Source organism: Lepidothrix coronata, unplaced genomic scaffold (genome assembly GCF_001604755.1).
Source record: "Lepidothrix coronata isolate B3197 unplaced genomic scaffold, Lepidothrix_coronata-1.0 Scaffold89, whole genome shotgun sequence".
NCBI classification, from domain to species: Eukaryota; Metazoa; Chordata; class Aves; order Passeriformes; family Pipridae; genus Lepidothrix; species Lepidothrix coronata.
This window is the reverse complement of record NW_016690269.1, coordinates 77,698-96,957: the sequence shown is the minus strand read 5'-3', so window position 1 is coordinate 96,957 and position 19,260 is coordinate 77,698. Positions and strand designations below refer to the sequence as shown.

The following is a 19,260-nucleotide window of genomic DNA, read 5'->3' as shown; positions in this document are numbered from 1 at the left end:
CAGAGCAGGATTTTAACTAGGATGCTATCCTGCTGAACTCAAGCTTACCTTGAGGCCTGCCAACGGCATGGTTCTGGCATGCTGTGTTAGACATAGAAACCTTAAACACACACGCTTGCCGCGAGCCTTCTTGGATTGAAGCAAGAGGTATGTTGCTGACATCTGGTCATATTTCCACTGGCAAGACACAGAGAGAAAAAGAGTATTTTAATCTCCTCTTTGGAAACCTTGCAAATATGAGGCAAGCTCAGCCTTCTGAAAATTTCTGCGTCTCTGCAAGTTTTTCCACCTGATGTGCAACCCTAATATTGGATCACAGCGTAATTTCAGACTTCAGGTGATTCACTTTATGTGTCTGAGATCATGAAACAGGCACTACGGAGGTTCTTTGCAAGTTAGTTTGCAGTTCATGTGCTAGCATGGAAACTAATGCTGGGATCAGGATCTATCTACTGAAGTGAATGGCAAACCTAGTAACTGGGTTTATCCAATATTTTAACCAGAGATTTGATTTTTTTGAAGTCCCTCCTGCCCATTCTTCCCCTACAAACAGCACCAACTTTTTGCAGGATTTTCAGCAACTCTGCTTGTGTGAGGAACACAAGCACCATGTTTGATAGGTCTGCAGCATATACAGTTAGTTTGAAATAGTTATAAGGGATTAGAAGTCCTTCAGTAAAGGACTATGCAAATATCACAAAGCTATTTGGAAGGACTTTTCCCCATGTAGACAGACTTTTCTGATCACTTGCTGTAACTGAAAAACAAGGAGCATCGACTCCACAAACCTATCGTAAGTATCACACACAGTTTAAAAGTCTGCTTCTGCTACAGTTACATGGGAAACCCAACTGTTGAAAAAAACCCCCAACTATTGTCACTGCTAACAATTACAAAGAAGCAAAAAATTCAATTTTAAGGAAGAATTTTCAGATTCAGGTAAAAGCTGGAGTATGAATCATACTTTAAGTCTCTTCTACAGCTTGCAATGTTACTGCTAACCTTTGCACAATTCTTCTAGAAGTAGTCAGTTCAACTTTTGTCAGTTGTAGTCAAAAGTGACTCACTACTTTTAAAAAACTGTGAATAGTAACTCCAAAAGATACATATTTTGTAGTCTACCTTGGTGTTGCTCTGATATTTTTCTCCTTTTTTCTTCACCTACTACTTATTGAACCATTTCAAAGCAAAGAGCTAACCCAGCAAATGGCATCTGTTGTTCAACTATAAATTTCTGTAAATCTACTTTAACTTCCAGAGATTCAGAAGGATTTTACCATAGTGGGAAATAACAGTAAGATTTAGGAAACATCATGAGCACAATTAAATGATAAAAAGAAATAAACAAATTTGAACTTCAGAACTATAGTTACAAGCTACAGCCAGATTCTAGTTCTGCAGGGGCTCCTTAAATCTGCAAAGTATTTATAATGTCATACTTGAGAATACATAACACAGTATCTGATAACACAGTAAATTTTTTTACTCTATTACCATCATTAATTACTGTAAGTTACTGATATATACTCCTTACCTCTGTTATTAATTCCATTATAGTCTCCCTGCTCTGCTCATGAAACACAGAAAGCTCTGTTATGCAGTCCTCATCAAGATGTCCCAGCTGTAAGAACACGATGGATATTGAAACATGAGGTTTTCAAGTTGTCTCATAATCCACACCTCACAGTGACACTGTCATGAAACCCAGTGGGCTGAATCAATAGTCAACGATGATTTTAGACCTTGTCTTTCAAATGTTCAGCATCATAACTAAACATTGTAGGGAGTAGACTGTAAAAGTCATACAACTTCACAGCCTGGCCTCTCACAGCTGAGAGCTTGTGAATTCAAGTAAGCCACCCAACAGGAGGTGAGATTTTTACTAGATAAGAGGCTGTTCTTTCATCTGTCCAAAATATCCAAAGCCACTAGACATGCATATCTTTTCCAGAGCCAGCTAGTAGCACTAACATTGCGAGTACAGTCAAGCTCTTCTTTATGTAGAGAAACAGTGGCATCTGGTGACAACATACAGGAACTTCTCAGCACTTTCTGCTGACAACCAGATTATTCTGGTTTTTTTCCTCTGCCTTCATCTCTCACACAAGTAAAACAAGTGACAGAGAGACAGCACGAATATTCTTTCAATGAGATTGAATTTTTTATTCATATTTTCAGTGAGGACTACATCCAAGATAGACCATAATCATGTCTTAGCATGCTCTCCAGAATATTTGTGTTTTACACCTTAAACAAAGTATCAAGCAGCCTGGAGAAGGAATTGGTCATTCATATGAAGAAATACTTCACATTTTGATGAGAATTCAGTTATTTTGCAGATTCAGCTGCAGAATATGATGAAAACACATTTGAAATTTCTCCACAAGAGAAATCAAGAGCAAATAATAATATTTTGACAGTTAAAGAATCAGAAAGGAACCACGGCCATCTCAAAGTTCATCTTTGAAGAAATGCCTTCACACCCCCATACTGTAAGGATGGTAATAAGCCAGTAAAGATTACGTTAAACACTTCAATATTCATCTGACCAGAGTACTTACTGGGTATTTACTTTGCCACTGAACAGCATCAGAGTAGCCTTGCATAAGCCAAGGGTGACTTAACAGGTGTTTGACTGTAATCCTCTTCTTTGGGTCAACCTGGTAGGCAATAAAAATCAAAGTGATACTTAAGCTGTGGAGAAGTGAAAAAATAATTTGTCTTCTACACAGAATGGGTGGCTAGGGGTAAAAATGGAAACCAATACTGTTTCAGAACTTCATCAAAAGGAAGCTCACACTCAAAGATGTGAGCTGTGAAGGACAGTTACAGAAACTGTCAAGTTACAATAGATGTCCCAGGGATATACAGCACTGACTACATTCCCTAGGCGTAGCCCAAATACATATTTATTAAGTTTACCTTCATTTACAAAAGAGCTCTTGTTTTTATAGTACATTAAGAACAACTGAAAGCAAGCTGTTCAAAGACTCTGTTAAATCATTTAAACTTTGTTTAATTATTTCCATTCTCAAATATTTTTGAGCCAAAGGCAACAGTAATAATTTCTTCAAAAGTGTATAAGAATTAAATTCCTTTTTCAAACACTGAATTCTTTTTAAATGTTTCAGTGATGTAATGTTTTGACCTATGTAATAGTACTTTATGGACCTATGCAACAGAAACAATACCTTTACCTGCAGCATTTGGTCAAGGAGCAGTGTACTACTAGGAGAGAGCCACTTTGGAATACTGTATTTTCCTCTCTGCAGAAAAGAAGAGGATTTAGAACTAACCTTGAATCTCAGAAGGAACTACTAAAGTACTTGGAGAATAGCAACATCTGCACTCAGAAAAAAAAGAATAGCAGGAACATGTTAGCTTTAAGAATGACTTGAATAAACATCATGGTAGTACTAAAACCCAGTTGCATCAGTAAGGAAAATACCATGTTTGAATCACCAGCTGTAGTTTCGACCCATTCAGCTTGTTTGAAACTTCCATCTCTGCCCACTTTTGCAGCTAACCTGCTCCTTTATCCATTGTATCAAGTCAATACTGAAGTTCTGGAAGTGCAAACATGCTGGAGTATGAATGACTGATATTAGCACTCTGAAATGTGAAGATTCATGAAAACAATACTTTCCAGACACTAAAAGTACACCATCCTCAGTATTAAGATATTCTTTTTTTGAACAGGTTAAATCTAATGCTCAATCTTATACTGCAGACAGGAGAAAGGTTACAGGTCTAAGAGGTAAGTTTTTTTCAATCAAATGATTTACTGTTGGTTTTCTTTAATTCTCAATTAGAAGAAAATTGAAAACAGCTTTCAGAGGTGAGGTACAACAGTGGCTAAAAACCAAACCAAATTCACCATCAAGGATCATTTACTTTGCAATGAAAATTGACAAAAAAAATAAAATTAATAACCAGTCATTGTCAAATAATGTACTTATCATTTTGTCATGGCAGTTTTCTTTCTACAGATAAATTCCTCAATGAAAAAACATTTGCATTATATGCAGCCTGCATTTCTAAGCAGAGTATGTACTGCTTTGACATCACGGTTAAAGAATTTAGCTTACCTCTTTACAGACCTTAGTAAAAGGTTATTTGTGAATAGTTTGTTGGGTGTTTCACACTGCAGTTTTACTCTGAAACTAAGTAATGTATGTAATCTACATTTTGCTTTTAATATATTGCTACAGAAAATGATGTAACAAACAATTCTCATCTACTGGACTATGGGCAATGCCGGATAGGTTGCGATATCTACCAGGTGTATAAGATCACACCAGATATAAGGGTTTTTTTACAGAATTCACACCACAACTTGATTTTTCATTCAAAAGACATTCATTCTAGTATTCCCAAATGAAGAGAGGTGGAACATTCTGAGGAAAGAAACATTGTATGTAAGTCATATGATTCTAATTAGATTCAAACAGCAGATTTGACTTGGAGCAACTGGTCCAAACTGAGATTACAATAAATTTCATGATTTGTAATGTGTGAAATTAAATTCCAGAACAGTGGATAAGTATTCTCATTTCAAGCAATTTCCAGTTCATAGCCACATGAAATTAAAACAAATTTGGAGTGGAAATAGTAAGACTGCATCTTAACACCTGTGACACGATTGGGTTTTGACCACTTCCAGGGTTGTCTCAGCACACTTCAGCACTAGCATTATTTGGTCAACACTCCTCAACACTCATGTGGTTTAGTTTTAGGTAGTCCTGCAAGAAGCAGGGAGTTGCACTTCATAGCTCCCTTCCAACTCAAGATATTCTATGACTGTGAGTATGGAAGTCATGTAATTTTAATGGCACCTCATCTAAACATCAGCACCTTTACACAACTTCTTTGAAGCCTTTGCTTCCTTCTTTTTCCCTTTTCTTATTTTTTAAAGTTCTCTGCAACCACTCAAACCAAGCTTCCTAGGGATCTTCTATCCAGGTATTTAAGTCCACTACAATTCCAGAATAAAAAGCCACACTCTTTGATGAACTAGTCTGGTGCTTCATGGAGACCAGACTGTTAGCACGCTGAAAAGACTTCCTGTGCAGAGCAGTGTCAGCTGCCTCCTGCCAAAGTAGTCCTTGAACACCTCAAGGAGTTTTTCTAGGGGGGTTTAAACATACTAGACTCTGGATGAGAGAAGGAGAACGAGATAGATGAACCCAAAGCCCATACTGAACACTGCTGTTCCTCATCCTACTCACTTAGTGTAAGCTTTATCAACACAGATTTTTATGGCAGCTCAGAAGTGGCTGGCAGAGGTGTATGTGTGATAAAAAACAGCATCTGTTTAGCCACATCAAGAGGAGTTTACAGGGAAACAGAACCAATGGCTTAATTATATAACTTACTATTTATTCAACTCATTTAGGAGGAGGAAAGTGTAAGAGCAGATGCAGAATACTGCTTTTCCTAGATATGAGAATAGGTGACATTTAAGAACAATATTTTTGGTAAACCATAAAATACAAGGAGAAGATAGATAAAGGCTCAGACGCAAAAAATCTGGGCCACTAGCAAGAAAATGCTTCTACTGAAGCTCAGTTTTCTACTGTATCACAGGACCAGCCTAGAGTCCTGCAAAGGCTGATGGAAGACAGAAACAAATTCAAAACAAAATATTGATCAGAAAAGTAACAAAGCATAACAAAATTCCACAAATAAGCCTTTCACCCAAAGCACAGCTCAGCAGGTTCTGTCATCAGAAAGCAAAAGCCTCTCATAATGCTTAGAGATGAATGTTCCTCATGTATTCTAGCACCATCAATACCTACCAGTATCTTTCTGTAGACAGCCATGACATTGTCATCATCAAAGGGGAGAAAACCACACAGCAGAGCATACAGCAGTACTCCCATACTCCAAATATCTGCCTAAAAAATAAAAGAGTGAGAGTTCACAAACCTGATCTGTCTAAAATGGCTCAGACACAGGTAACACTGTCTCTCTTTGGCACATGCAACTCACTAAAAGTAGGCTCCCTAAGTCTTTTCATTCCAAGTGAAAGCACACAACCTGAATTCAGTTTTCAATTCACTCAAGCTGGAGCACTGGTAAAACTATTGTCCTCTCCTTAGGTCACCAAATTGCTGCATTACCTTCAGCCTACGAGGATGTCTAAAGCAAAAATGAAATCAAACTCATTGGAAGGGATTTTGTACTGAAATGTATTACCGATTACAATACCTACCACCACAGTTACAATCAGCTTTAAAGCCCCTCTATTTTTTCTATATAGTCATGACAAAGTCCATGTGCCTCATACTGTAATTCACACTTCAATCATAAAGCAAAAGGAGGTTTTGAGAAGCACTGAGTTCATGGAAAACAAAACAAAAAAAGAAAACAAGAGTTAGAGGACAGGGACAGTGGTGCAAAGGGCAGTAAAGGAAAAAAGACTGACTCCACCCAACAGTAGAGCCAGCTAAGTTTGAGTGAATTGCAATTACAGCATTTTGGATGGATTTACAAAGGCAAGTAGCAGGCCCTAATGTTCCAGACATGGAATCAAAGCTGGATAAATGCCACAGTTTTTCTTCTCTCTAATTTTACTACACTGCACAGTACAAAGAGCAAGTTTTCATACACAAATTTAAAGGTAAAGTACACATGACACTGAGACTGCATAAAAATTTCACAAAGAGAGTTGAATAATTAACAAATTGCTGCTTGAAATAATGTAGACGGAAGGAGTATAAATTACTTTTTGTAGGGCACTAAAACACAAGTAACACCTGGAGACAGTGAAGGATTAGTCAGACATGAACAAGCCAGCTGGCTAAGAGCATGATATGCTATTCCAGGCTGTGACTGCTGTCAGTCATACAGCTTCTGAGAGCCACTGAGGCAACATTATCCAGTGGCATTGAAGAGAGACATCAAGGGAATGCATCTCAACCTCACCACCTTTAAATACAAAGGAGGCAGGAAAAAAACCACCCTAATCCACAGTTGTGCTACATACCTCTGAGCCAATGTATGCTTTGCCCTGAATCAGCTCTGGTGCTGCATAAGCTGGGCTTCCACAGCATGTGTTCAGATGGTAATCAAGGCCACCCTAGAACAAGACAAGAAATCAATGACACAGAAGCATTGGCTCTAACACAGATGGTGTCTTCTAGCAACAACATAAGAGGCCTCAGAGGCTTCATTTTCCTCTGTTGTCTATCTACATCCACCTTATATTTTGCTTTGGCATAATATATGGGTTCACGAGGCAAAAACTGTCCACGGCCATGAATGTCCTGCAAACATTCAGATCCCAAGCTGCTCATTCACCTGTTATCCCACTAGTCTTTTCTGCAGCTCCTCCTCCGATAGGAATACTTCCTTTCATGACCACAAAGAGAAGAGATGGAACTTGGGAACCAGTGACCCAAGAGCTACTGGGCATGAGGCTGGTTGGATATTTATACCAATATTTAAAGCAATAACTTCATAAAGAACCACAAAAAAATGCTCCCTTATTAAAACCATGTAAATACTTTGCCTGGGCTTTGTTCTAAGCAGATCAGAGTAAGATGACATTGTACCATCAAGACAGTGGTTGCAAGGTGCTCTAACTTGAGTCAGCTAAAACAATCCGAGGACTTTGGGTCAGGCAAGACTTTCTTCCCATTAAATTGTTTCTTACAAGCACCTACCTCGCAGGTGAACCTGACAGAGCAGCAGTCTAGAAATCAACTTTAAACTTGGAAAACAACTCTGTACAAGCATATGGATCCAGAGGCTTTGTAAATGTAAGGGGAAACTATTTGATTTGATCCACAATCTCCACACATAGACAAATCTTATGAAAAAAGACACACGCCACCGAAATTTATTGGGGAAAAATGCACACCAACATAACTCTTACAGTACAAGCAGGTACTCTACACACACAAGGTGATCTCTGCCTTAGATTGGGATAAAAGATGAAGTATAAGACGAGAAAGTGATCTGAAATTCTGCTTAGAACATGCAGGTTACTGCTTTCTCACACTGTTAAGGCTCCACCAAGAAATCAGCTATGGGACAACAACTAGACAAACAGCTTGAATTCAATGCAAGGCTCTGCACTGCACGTTGAAGTTACATCTGCAATTCTTATGTGTGCGCTGTAGCTGATTTAGCTCTGCTCTGTGAGAGCAACTGACACTCTTACCTTTGGCTTTGCACAAAGTCCAAAGTCTATCAGCTTCAGGTTATGTTCCTCATCAATCAGCAAATTTTCCTAGTAAAAGAGAAAGCAGTAATGAATTCTTCTGTAACCCAAGTCATTCCAGAAACATTTCCTTTCACATTATTTCTTCTTGCCATTAGCAGCTAGAATTTACCTAGAGCTCTCCTCTGGAGATTTTGACCAGTTGTTAATGATTATGTCCTGTATTCCGAACAGGGAATATGAGTTCCTACCTGCTGAGAAGGGCCTGGAAGTTTGCTAGACAGGAAGTTGAATGTGAGGCAGAAGCCTGCCCTGGCAGAAAAGGCAGCCAGCAATATCCCAGGTGGTATGAAAAGGAGCAGAGCTGGCAGAGTAGGGGAACTGACTCACCCTCTGTTCAGCACAGCAAGAACAGCCCATCGAGTTTCTGCCCACCCCCCCAGCACAGGAAAGGCATCAAACTAAGGTAAGCTCCATGGTTAGGCACAAGCCTGTCAAGGATGCTGGAGTGCTTTTTCAGTGAGGAGAGCCTGAAGGAGAGACACTCTGCGGGTGAGAAAGCGTCAGTGGAGGCCTCATAGCAGCCTTTTAATTCCTTCAAGGGGGGGGCTGAAGACAGAGTCAGCCCCTCCCCAGCAGCATGTGGTGGGATGATGACTGGAACTAAGGAAAACCCTTTCTCTTCATAAGGAAGAAAGCAGAGACATTGTGCCTCATCCTTGGGAGAGGTCCAAGATGTGACTGGATAAAGCCCCAAGAAGCTCAGTCTGATGCTGTTTTGAGCAACAGATTCAAACAGAAGCCACTAGAAGTCACTTCCCACCCAAGGTATGACATGATCCTATAAATCTGTCTGCACTCCAGCTATGAGACAACTCCTTCCAAGAGATGCAATGAAGGTTTTCCTTGGAGAGAAGTTCTTTGGAGACAATGATTTTATGAGCTGCCTAGTAAAATGCTTGTACAGTAAGAATTTGCTTTTCTCAGGGTTGCCAGCGTCTCTAAACTTCTAACCCCTTCAAAGAGAAATGGTCTCAAGGCTTCCATTCCCTAAACCCACACTTAAACCCTGCAGTGACAGCAAAGCCACAGGTCCTGTGGCATGTCCCTCCCCCTGCGCCCTGTTGAGTCTCCACTCGTTTAAGCTGTGGGGGTCACCTCTCCTTTGCACAACAGAGAGGAAGCATAACAACTCTCTCTGGGTACAAGCTGAAATAAAGAGGATAGAAGGAATGCCTAAGCACCAAAATCAGACCTGTGTCTGTTCCAGTCTCAACTGAGTGCACTGTTCTGCTTCTCTTTCAGAGGAAGTTCCTTCCTCAGATACAGACACATCCAGCTCAGCTGAGGAACAAAGCATCAAGTAGAAATAATGCTCTTTCAGCAAACGTTAGAGAAGATGTTAGATAAACCTGCTCCATATTGAGAAATAAAACTGGGTCTTCATTATTATTTGTGCAAATCTGACTACTGTTCAGACTTACTGGTTTAAGATCCCTGTGGGCATATCCTTGACTGTGCACATAAGCAATTGCTGAAACAACCTGCCGAAAAAATACACGAGCTTCCTTCTCGGAAAGGCGGTCCTTAGAAATTATGTAATCAAACAACTCTCCTCCAGGACAGTACTGCACAAAGGTAGGAGAAAGAAAACATTTGTAATACAGTCATGAAATCTAAACGCGAACAAAAGCACTCTTCCTTTCCCTTTGCTTTATCCCAGCAGCATCCAAGTGTGTCCCAGGCCAGCCTGCAACAGACCCAACAAGCCCAGGAGCCCGACTGTTGCCCAACGTGTTGCTATAGACATGTCACTTTAACATCACAGGCAACAGAAACTGCCCAGGAGGTGACAACTCTGTGGGAGTTCTGGGGTCCTGTGTATCCCGCTGGCGCTAGTTTTTGGAGCATGAGATGGGAATTAAAGTTAGTTAGGACAGAACATATTGCCAGCTTTATTTTTAAACTATGGCACCTTGGACACACTTGCCATTGAGATGACTTTCTAAGAATTGTTTCATTTGGACTTAGTTACCATCTGCTGCTATAGCTAAACCCAGGGACCTTTGTCATAGCAGAAACACGGTTTCTTACCTCTAAAACCATGAATATTTTCTTAGGTGTTTCAATCACATGATACAACCGGCAAATGTGCTGGTGACTCAAGTCCTTCATGGCATCAATTTCTAATTTAACACGAGGCAAATCATCCTAAGAGAACACAACAGCAAGCTATGAAATTGCCAACTAGTTTGACAGCCTGTACATCACAGTAAGTAGACTACTGCACAACATTAAATGTCACAGCACACAGTCCAACTGCTCAGACTCAAGCAGCTCCAGCTCTGTCACTGCTCACACACTAGTCAGCAAAGCCCCAAGTGACAGATGTACAATTGCTACTATTCTCATCAGCACTGTGTTTGAATTACTGTAATTTATTTTGTCATTCAATATTTAAATCTCTAACTCCCTCAGTTTTACAGCCAGAGAATGCTGCCCACTCCATATGAGGGCACAGAATTTTGTGGTGCTCTGTTAACATTCTTTCAAGCTCACAGCATCCACCACCAGCCCACAGAGACAGTTGCACTTGTGTTCCCAAGAACTCCACAGGAACAGCACGTTACCGACTTAGAAGTATCTTTTGACTTACCTGTAGAGCAAGTTTGTCCATGATTTTTATCGCAACTTTTTCACCAGTGAGACGATGCCGCGCAAGTTTTACCTTTGCAAACCCACCTAGAATTTGAAACAGAGATGTGTAAAGCTCTGCATGGCAACAAGCTGTCTCACCTGTGACCTCAATCGCCCTGGAACACGTCCTATATGCACAGCATGCAGCACCTTTGTTAGGGGAAAAAGTGATTACTCCACTACCTTCCAGCTACATTTCCAGACTTCTGCCTCGCAAAATACACCCTGGAAATATGATCCACAACCTCCGCAGTAACAGTTAATCTCTGCTCAGATAAACGCTCAGGCGGGCGAACACGTCACATACACCTGTTTGCATTCCCAGACTGAGCCCACCTGTGCCGACTGTTCCGTGTAATTCATAGTACTTGAGAACTTCCGCATAGTCACCTCCGGCCATTCTGCGACCCGCAGGGGCCAGGTAGCTCTTCTCAGCTCCTGAGAGGAGAGATCGTAGCCCGCGCTCACGCTTTCGGGCACGGGAAGCGGCTCGGCTGCGGCCTTGGGGAGGGCGGCTGCTCTCACGAGCAAGTTCGAGGCGGACTCCGTAAGGGCTATCCGGTGACAGGCGCGAGCGAGTCCCGGTCCCCGGGGCGATGCCACCAAGAGACTCCCAAGTTCAACCCCGCTGGGAGCAGCGACCCCGCAGCGCAGTCGCCTCGGGAGCCCGTTAACGTTCAAATCTCCCGCTTCCGGCTGCCGGGCCCGAGGGGCCAATCACCTCACGCTGCCGGACAGGAACGGGTAGGGATGGGAGGGGCGTGCCAGGAGGGAGGGCTAGAGCGAGCGGATGCCGCCACGGCGGGTGGGTCTCAACTCCCGGCTCGCAGCAAAGGTGGGCGGCCTCGGCCGCGAACGCTCCCTGCAGAGACGGGAAGCAGCACCTGTACCTTTCAGGAAGCGCATCCACGCCTGCAGCCACCTGAGACTGCAATGGGACCCGCATTGCTGGGGCTGTCGCCACGCACAAGATGGCAGCCGGGACTGCGGGCCCTGGGAGACGAAGCCTTCCAGCGAGCTCCGCGGCCCCTCCCGTCCCAGGCCCGGCCACCCGCGGCACCCTGCGCGGCCTGCTCGTGGGCGCCCCTGGCCACGGCGAGGCATGGCTCTGGCCCGGAGCAGCACAGGACAGGCGCAGAGGTCACTGTCATCCCCTCTGTCGCTCTGTGTAGATGGCCATTAACAGACAACAGGCTCATTATGCAGTATTGCAGCTTTGCTCTGTACACAACCCACAAGCCAGTCTGTAACCTCTTGTGTCAGTTAATTTAAAAATGCAGGAAATGTGAGAGGAAAAGGGCAGGAGACATAAGGGAAATGTGAGGGGAGAAAAAGGCAGGAAACGTGAGAGGAAAGCATAAGAAACATGGGGGGAGAGAAAAGCCAGGAAATGTGAGGGGAAAAGGTGGGAAACACAAGGGGGAAAAAGGCAAGAAATCTGATGAGGAAAAGGGCAGGAAGTGTGAGGGAGAAAATGTGAGAAACATGAAGGGGAAAAGTGGGGAACATGCATGGGAAAAAGGCCAGGGAATGGGACAGGAAAAGGGTGGGAAACAAGCAGAAAAAAAGCATGAGAAATGTGAGGGGGAAATTATGAGAAACACAAAGGGGAAAGTTTGGGAAACATGAGGGGGAAAGGGTGGGAAACATGAGTGAAAAAAAGAGGGGGAAAGTGAAAGAAACATGAGGGGAAATGGTGGGCAACATCAGAGGGAAAAGGACAGAAAACCTGAGGAAAGAAAAAGGGCAGGAAACATGAAGGGGAAAGTGCTAAAACGAGAGGGGGAAAGTCTTGAGAAACGTGAGGGGAAAAGTGTGAAGAACATGAGAGGGAAAGTAGGAGAAAAGTGAGGGGAGAAAAAGTCTAGAAAATGTGAGGGGAAAAGTGTGAGAGATGTAAGGGGGAAAGTGAAGAGTACTAGTTTGACTTAGACAGTAAGAAAGACTGAATTGCAGTGCAAAATCAGTAGCTCTGCTCACCTTGAGTTCTGGCTGTCCAAACGACAGTTCTCTGCAGGCACAGCTACACAGAGTTTGGCTTCCCGGTGCTGCTGAAAATGTCCTAGAATCCCACCATACTGGAGGTTGCTTTCCATGCTTAGTCAGAAGTTCTATGTAACCTTAGTTGAAATGTAAGACCTGCAGAGAGTGACTTCTGCTCTCTGACTGGGGGACAGACTGCTGGGTTTGCGTGAGGTTTCTCTTCTGATGTTTTAAATGTTCTCAGAATTCACATGTAAATCTTTATCTACAGGAGGAAGCTGAAAATAAACAAAAGAGAGAGCAGCTGGAACACTTGTGGAAGGACATGGGCAGCGTGTGTGTGCAGGGCAGAACACTGGCAGGTACCTCCCCAGGAAGATAAAGGTTACTGCAGAAGTTTTCTGAAGAGTTTGCCTTGTGAAGTAATACAGTGCTTCTTTGTCCTCACAAGAACTGTGAAAGCAGCTCCATGTTAGAGGAGTGGGGCTTTAGTTCCTGTGGAATTGGTCACACTTAGCTCTTCTTGTGTCAGTCACAGGTTTGGAAGAAACCCCACTGTGTAGCTAAAGCAGTGGACCTACTAGAAATAATGAAATACTTTAGAAAAGGCGAAACAGTCAGATCAGAATATGAGAAAGCTCTGCTGTTGGCTGCACTGTTCCTTAGATGAGGCGAGTAGGTGCTGATGGAGTCTGTCCTGTGTCTGGGATCCACAAGCAGCTTTCTGTCCCCTTAGAGCAGGTGTTCATTGCTGTGTTTCTGTGTAGATAGAAACCTTACCTTTAGCAAGCTGGTTTGTGTACAGCCGTTTCTGTTCCCTTCAAGGACCTGATGCTTCTGCAATGGGTCCCTCTGAGCTAATAGTAACAATGAGGAACTCTTGATGAAGAGCAAGGAGAGAGGGAGGGTGACACTGATGACATTGACCATGAAGGTAAGGGAATGAGGTCTAAAAGCTGCCTGTCTAGTCAAGAAATCCCCTCTGTATTTCATGACCTGGATGGACTGTAAGGAGAGCCTAGAAAACAAGCAAACATTCAGTCACCTGACGTGTCAGAATCTGTAGCAGAAGCTCAGCTGCAATGGTCAGTGTAGGGATATCACTTTGTAACCTTTGTGAAAGTTGAATTTTAAATTTTCTATTCAAGTAATTAATAGGTGTATAACACACATAAACCAGAGAACTCGTTAGGCTTGGGGCATGCAGTGACCTCTGAACCTGATTGATGCAGAGATGTGTCCATCATCTTTTTGGCCTTACAGTTTCTGCCCCTGGCTCTCTTCCCTTTTCCTGTGACTGTGGTCTTGGAGCAATCTTCTAAGTTGTTACAGTGTGATTTTTCTCTTACATAGCTCACAGACTCAATCTTCATTCTTTCCCTGTTCCACTGATGGGTAGGATCACTTATTTCCTTTGCCCTGTAATGTAGCTGAAGATGGAATAGACTTTCTATGTTGCTTTCGCTATCCTGATTCTAGCTTTTTTTCAGTAACACAAGTAGAACAAGTACTGAAATAGTGCTGAACTGTCATTTCTTCCCCCAGTGACTGAGGAGTCATGAAGAACCAGCCTTCAGAAACTTTATGCAGGACATGTGGATGAAATGCCAGAGGAGAAGCAACCTGAATGAATGAGACCTTCAGAAACAGAAGGTTTGGAATCACTTGTAATGGAGTTAAAACTGAAGGAACAGCATAAAGAAACTTGCACGGAACCATGCATGAAGACTTTTATCCGTGAACAACTTCCTCTGATAGATTTTTATTTTTCTTTCTGCAGTAACTTTTGGTCCGATGAGTTAAAGGTCTTGCAGCCAACTGACTGCACATTTGGCCATCTGCCACTGTGGCTTCCTGAAGCTGAAGGAACCAGAAAGCAGTTTCTTTTCCTGCAAATTCTTCAGATCTCTCTGTTGAGAGCTTAGATTTTGAGCTCTGACAGCATTAGCATCCAGAGTACTCACTGGTCCCCAGAGGCACCTTCCATTTGCTGAGTGCAGTCAGGCATCTGCTGCAGCCAGGGCACAACTTGATCGATCCACTGTTTGATGTTTTGGTTTTCATTAAATAGATTTTACATACTAAGAAATGCATGATGGTTAATAGAAAGAGATTTCATGTCACCATTCTAAGGTGAGACTTTTTCCCCGTGCTTGCAGCCTATCCTGCAATCGGTTATGTCTATCTCGTATTGGCCTCATAAGCCACCAGCGTGCCTGTAATAAATGTGGATAGAGCCTTCCTTAATCTTCGTTCACGAAGCCTAGCCATGATGATGCAGCCTATCCATACGGATGCACAGCAAATACATCTTAAGTATATTACAACCCTGCAGGTTACCTGGTGAAAACAGGGAGGTCCCTTTGCCCACATTGCCTTTCTCTTGCCCCTCTCCAGCCTGAGGCCACTCCTCTGTTCACTCACTCTGGCCTCACTGTCCTACACGATGCCTCTTCTGTCTTCTCCGATGGCTGCTGCCAAGAAAAGAGGACACAGTGAGTCCCAAGTGCTGACTCCTCACCACTACACCTGGAGAACCACTATGCCAGCCCCTCAGTGATTCCACCTCCAGCCCTATCCCCATACGCTGGGATAGCTACTCTGGGGCTGAAGCTGGAATACAGTTTCTAGAGCTAGACCCGAAGTAAACATCCTGCTCTGATCAAGGAGCAACTTCACTTGGTGGTGGGAAGACGTGGAGCTGGAGCTGAAATCACTGTAGGGCTGGGATAGCAACTGCAGGGCTGGGATTGCAGAGAGGCGTGCCAGAGATTGGTTCGCAGAACCTGGGCGCAGATCAACTTCAGCATCAGCGGGGACTGTGCGGGAGAAGGAGGGTGGGCAGCGGGCCTGGGGCGGGCAGGGGGATAGGGGGTGGGGACGGCACTTAAAAGATTTCGGCCAGGGAGCTGATCTCAGCCCAGTCGGGGCAATTTAAGTCCCCGCAGAAGCAGAACTGCTGCGGGGGGAGAGGCGGTCAGAGACGCACTACTGCTCTGCGTCCTCCCCGCTCCCCGCCGCCAACTCCCGGCCCACCACGTCGCCGCTGCTCCCCGGTCCCCCATGCCGCACAGTCCGCCTTCGCGACCCGGAACCGCCCCGTGTGCCGGTGGGGGGCTCCCCGAGGGGCTCTGCAGGGGCCTTGGGGCCGGGACCCCGGGAGTGCGGCCCGACCAAGGGGCGGGGCAGGGGACGGGGTCCCGGGAGCGGGACCCGGGACGGCCACGGACCCGCGGGAAGGGCCCCTCCGACACGGCCCTCGTCCCTCCTCCCGACCACCCGAGCACCTCCCGCTACCCGCGGCCGCGGCCCCGCGGGCTCCAAACCCCGCCAATCCCGGCCCGCCTTTCTCGGCGCCGTCCAATCACAGCCCGCCTTTTCAATCCGGCAGCGGTCCCGGAAGGTCTGCTCGCTCAGCCGCGGCGCGGCCCCTCCGCGCGGCCCCGCCCCCCCGTTCCCCTCTGGCGCTGCTGGGACCACGGAAGGGCGGTGGGAGCTCCGCGGTCACGTCTCTTCCAGGAGCTCTCCCAGGAGAAGGGGAGGGAGGCGGGGAGCGGGCGGGAGGGGCTCCAGGAGCGGGGCCTGCGGGGACAGCGGGGTTGGCACGGGGGGGCGAGGCTGTGCGGGCCGCGGGCTATAAATAACGGGGGGGAGGGGGAGGGCGGTGCGTTAGGGCAGTTCGGCGGCGGGGGTGGAAGTGGCGCTGGAGCTGCGTGAGCCGGGGCGAGATCGGCGGTGAGCTGGGGCGGGACTCCCGCGGCTGCCGGTCCAGGCACGTGGCCTGCCTTGGGCACAGGGGCCGCTCTCTCCGGGAGGTTCTGGCTCCCGACGTGCAGGTCCGATCCCGGCCTGCCACTCCCAGCCCACTTTTCTCCGCTCCGTCCAATCGCAGCCCGCCCTTTCCCGTAAGCTGTGCCCGCTCAGCCGCGGCGCGGAGCCGCCCCCTTCTCCACCTCGACCCCCGCGTTCCCCTCAGGCGCCGGTCTCGGCGCCTTTGCTTCGGGATCCGGCGGAGCCGCGCTTGCGCTGCCGCGGCGCCCGCAGGCGCTGTTGGAAGGGCGGGCGGGAGGTCCGCGGTCCCGTCCCGTCCCGGAGTTCTCCTGGGAGAAGGGGAGGGAGGCGGGGAGCGGGCGGAAGCGGAGCAGCCCCTGGGAGCGGGGCCTGAGGGGACAGCGGGGTTCTTGGGGACGGGCAAGGCGGGAGCGGGCGGGCGGGGATTGGTGGGGCCGGACGCTGCCGGACGCTGGGATTGGCTGGGCTGGCACGGGGAGGCGGGGCTGTGCGGGCCGCGGGCTATAAATGGCGTGGGGGGCGGGCTTTCGGGGCAGTTCGGCGGCGGGATTGGGGGCGGCGCTGGAGCGTGGGGAGCCGGCCCGGCATCGGCGCGGCTGCTGGGCCGAGGAGCGGCGGGGAGCCAGGGTGGGACCTTCGCAGCTGCCGCTCCAGGGAGCGGTGGGGAGCCATGGGGCAGCACCCCCTCGGCTACCGATCCAGGGGGAGCCGGGGTCGGTCCCCCACAGCTGCCGAGGCAGGGCGTTGGGCAGGCGGTGTCCCGGGCAGCTGTGCCGGCCAGCTTTGGTCAGTGCTCAGTGGGGGAGCAGCTCATGCTCCCTCGAACCAGAAGGACTAGCATGCAGCCTTTCAGGGGGGTTGGTATTGAAAGTATTGTTACGAAGAAAAGTAATAAAAGGTGTTTCATTCTATTATCACTTTATTTTACTTTTATTTTCATCTTTGACTACTTGATTGTTTATTCTATTGTTTTGTTGCTGTAGTACTGTTCCCATTGGGATGGGTGGGACAGCTCCTAGAGATATTGAAGTGAACGACTGAAGCTGATTTGTGGCCTTGTCAACAGCCCCGGGCTGCAGAGATACCCAGAAGCAGCTTTAGGCAGAGGCAGCAGAAAGCTGAGGACCTGCAGTTCAGGCAGCAGAGGTGGTGGAGACATAAAATTGGTAGGGCTGTGGGCAAAATGAGTGAGGCTGGGTTAAGGAGCATGGACCTGGCATAAGTACTACAGACATGGAGCTGGGATAAAAATAGTCAGGCTTGGCATGGAATGTGGGCTTGAGAGCTGGGGTGGAAAACTCAGACCTTTAACAAAAGAAAGATGCTAGGGTTGGAACGTGCAGGAGCTTTACTGGGAGCTGGCAGAGCAGAGCTAGCAGAGAAATAAAGCTTGGGGGTCTGGCTATGGGATAGGGAGAGTGGAGCTCGGAAAGGGACTGTGGAGCAGGGATAAGGACCATGGCACTGGAGCAGAAATCACTGTAGGACTGAGACAGGGAATGTGGCACCGTCACTGAAATCCCTGTGTGGTGGCATAGGGATTGTAAAGTGGGAATGTGGACAGGGAGACTGGGGCTGAAATCAGTATTGGGCTGGAATTGCATCTCTGGAGCTGGGAGAGTGTCTCAAGCTCGGATAGAGACTGTGGCACCATCACTGAAATCCCTGTGCAGCTGTGGAATAGGGATTGATGGGTGGGAACATAGACTGGGCGGGAAGAGCTGAAATCAGTAAAGGGCAGGGATTGCGACTTTGGAGTTGGGATAAGAGTTGTGGGGCTGTAGGAGTAACTGGGGGACTGGGATTGGGAGTGTGAGGTTGGAGCTGGAAAGTCCCAGAGCTGGAGCCAAGATGAAGATCCTACAGTGAGAACCTGGAACAGCTTCCCGTGGCGGTGATGGCAAGATGCAGAGCTGCTGCTGAGAGAGCAGAGCTGGCAGTGAAATAAAGCTTGTGGGTCTCGAGCTGAAATCACAGTCGCACCCCAGTGTCCCTTTTGGAAAAATCTTTGCTTTTGATTTATGAAATGGCAAAAAATACTTGCAGGACAAGGAAAATGGCAGCAAGAAATCCTTTATTGCAGCGCTGGGTGCAATCCCAAGTCACATGGCCTGGAAAGCACATGCGGTTTGAAAAACAGCGCTCTTTTTGTACCCTTTTGGTTACATAAGTTGTTAAATATTCAACAGGTGACAGGTATTTTACCTTAAAAGGTAATTTTTTGAATTCAGGAGGGGGTGTCACCCTCCCTCCTGATTGATTGATGACGTACCCCCCTGTACATGTACAGGAGGGTCTTTCTGCACACAAAGGCCGGCCATGTGGCCAGGGTATATTTTCCATTTTTATAATTTTCCCTATCCGGCGTGGCGGCCACTGGGGAGCCCACCCAGCGTGGCCCTCCGGCGGCGTGGCCGGCTTGGCCGGGGGCTGGGAGCCTGCCTGGCAGCCATATCACCATTGGTGAATCAGAGCTCAAATCAGTTCAGCAGTTTAATTACCTAGGCAGCCTCATCTCCTCGGATGGTAAGATTGACGGAGAGATAGACAACAGGTTAGCAAAGGCATACAGTGCCTTTGGAAAGCTTCATAAAAGAGTTTGGCGAAATAAACACCTGAAG

The 19,260-nt window shown here is 46.4% G+C and overlaps 2 protein-coding genes across 9 annotated transcripts in view; one reads left to right on the top strand and one right to left on the bottom strand.

Moving 5' to 3' along the window:
- Positions 1-16,449, bottom strand: part of MELK (maternal embryonic leucine zipper kinase) — a 29,874-nt gene extending 13,425 nt beyond the window's left edge. For 2 of the 8 annotated variants that reach the window (XM_017821164.1, XM_017821172.1), the window contains exons 1-11: positions 11,201-11,545; positions 10,824-10,909; positions 10,262-10,378; positions 9,652-9,795; positions 8,168-8,236; positions 6,989-7,081; positions 5,799-5,897; positions 3,198-3,266; positions 2,562-2,660; positions 1,535-1,621; positions 49-177 (exon numbers count right to left, since the gene is read on the bottom strand). In XM_017821164.1, coding sequence (XP_017676653.1) covers positions 49-177; positions 1,535-1,621; positions 2,562-2,660; positions 3,198-3,266; positions 5,799-5,897; positions 6,989-7,081; positions 8,168-8,236; positions 9,652-9,795; positions 10,262-10,378; positions 10,824-10,909; positions 11,201-11,264 — 1,056 coding nt within the window. In that variant the 5' untranslated portion in view covers positions 11,265-11,545. The other 6 variants (XM_017821165.1, XM_017821171.1, XM_017821170.1 and 3 more) reach the window with 5 other exon arrangements.
- The window catches only part of LOC108500330 (translation initiation factor IF-2-like), an 18,787-nt gene continuing 15,437 nt past the window's right edge, over positions 15,911-19,260 (top strand). The window contains exons 1-3 of the mRNA XM_017821119.1: positions 15,911-16,250; positions 16,526-18,615; positions 18,871-18,876. Coding sequence (XP_017676608.1) covers positions 15,911-16,250; positions 16,526-17,622 — 1,437 coding nt within the window. The 3' untranslated portion in view covers positions 17,623-18,615; positions 18,871-18,876. The remainder of the gene's footprint in view (positions 16,251-16,525; positions 18,616-18,870; positions 18,877-19,260) is intronic.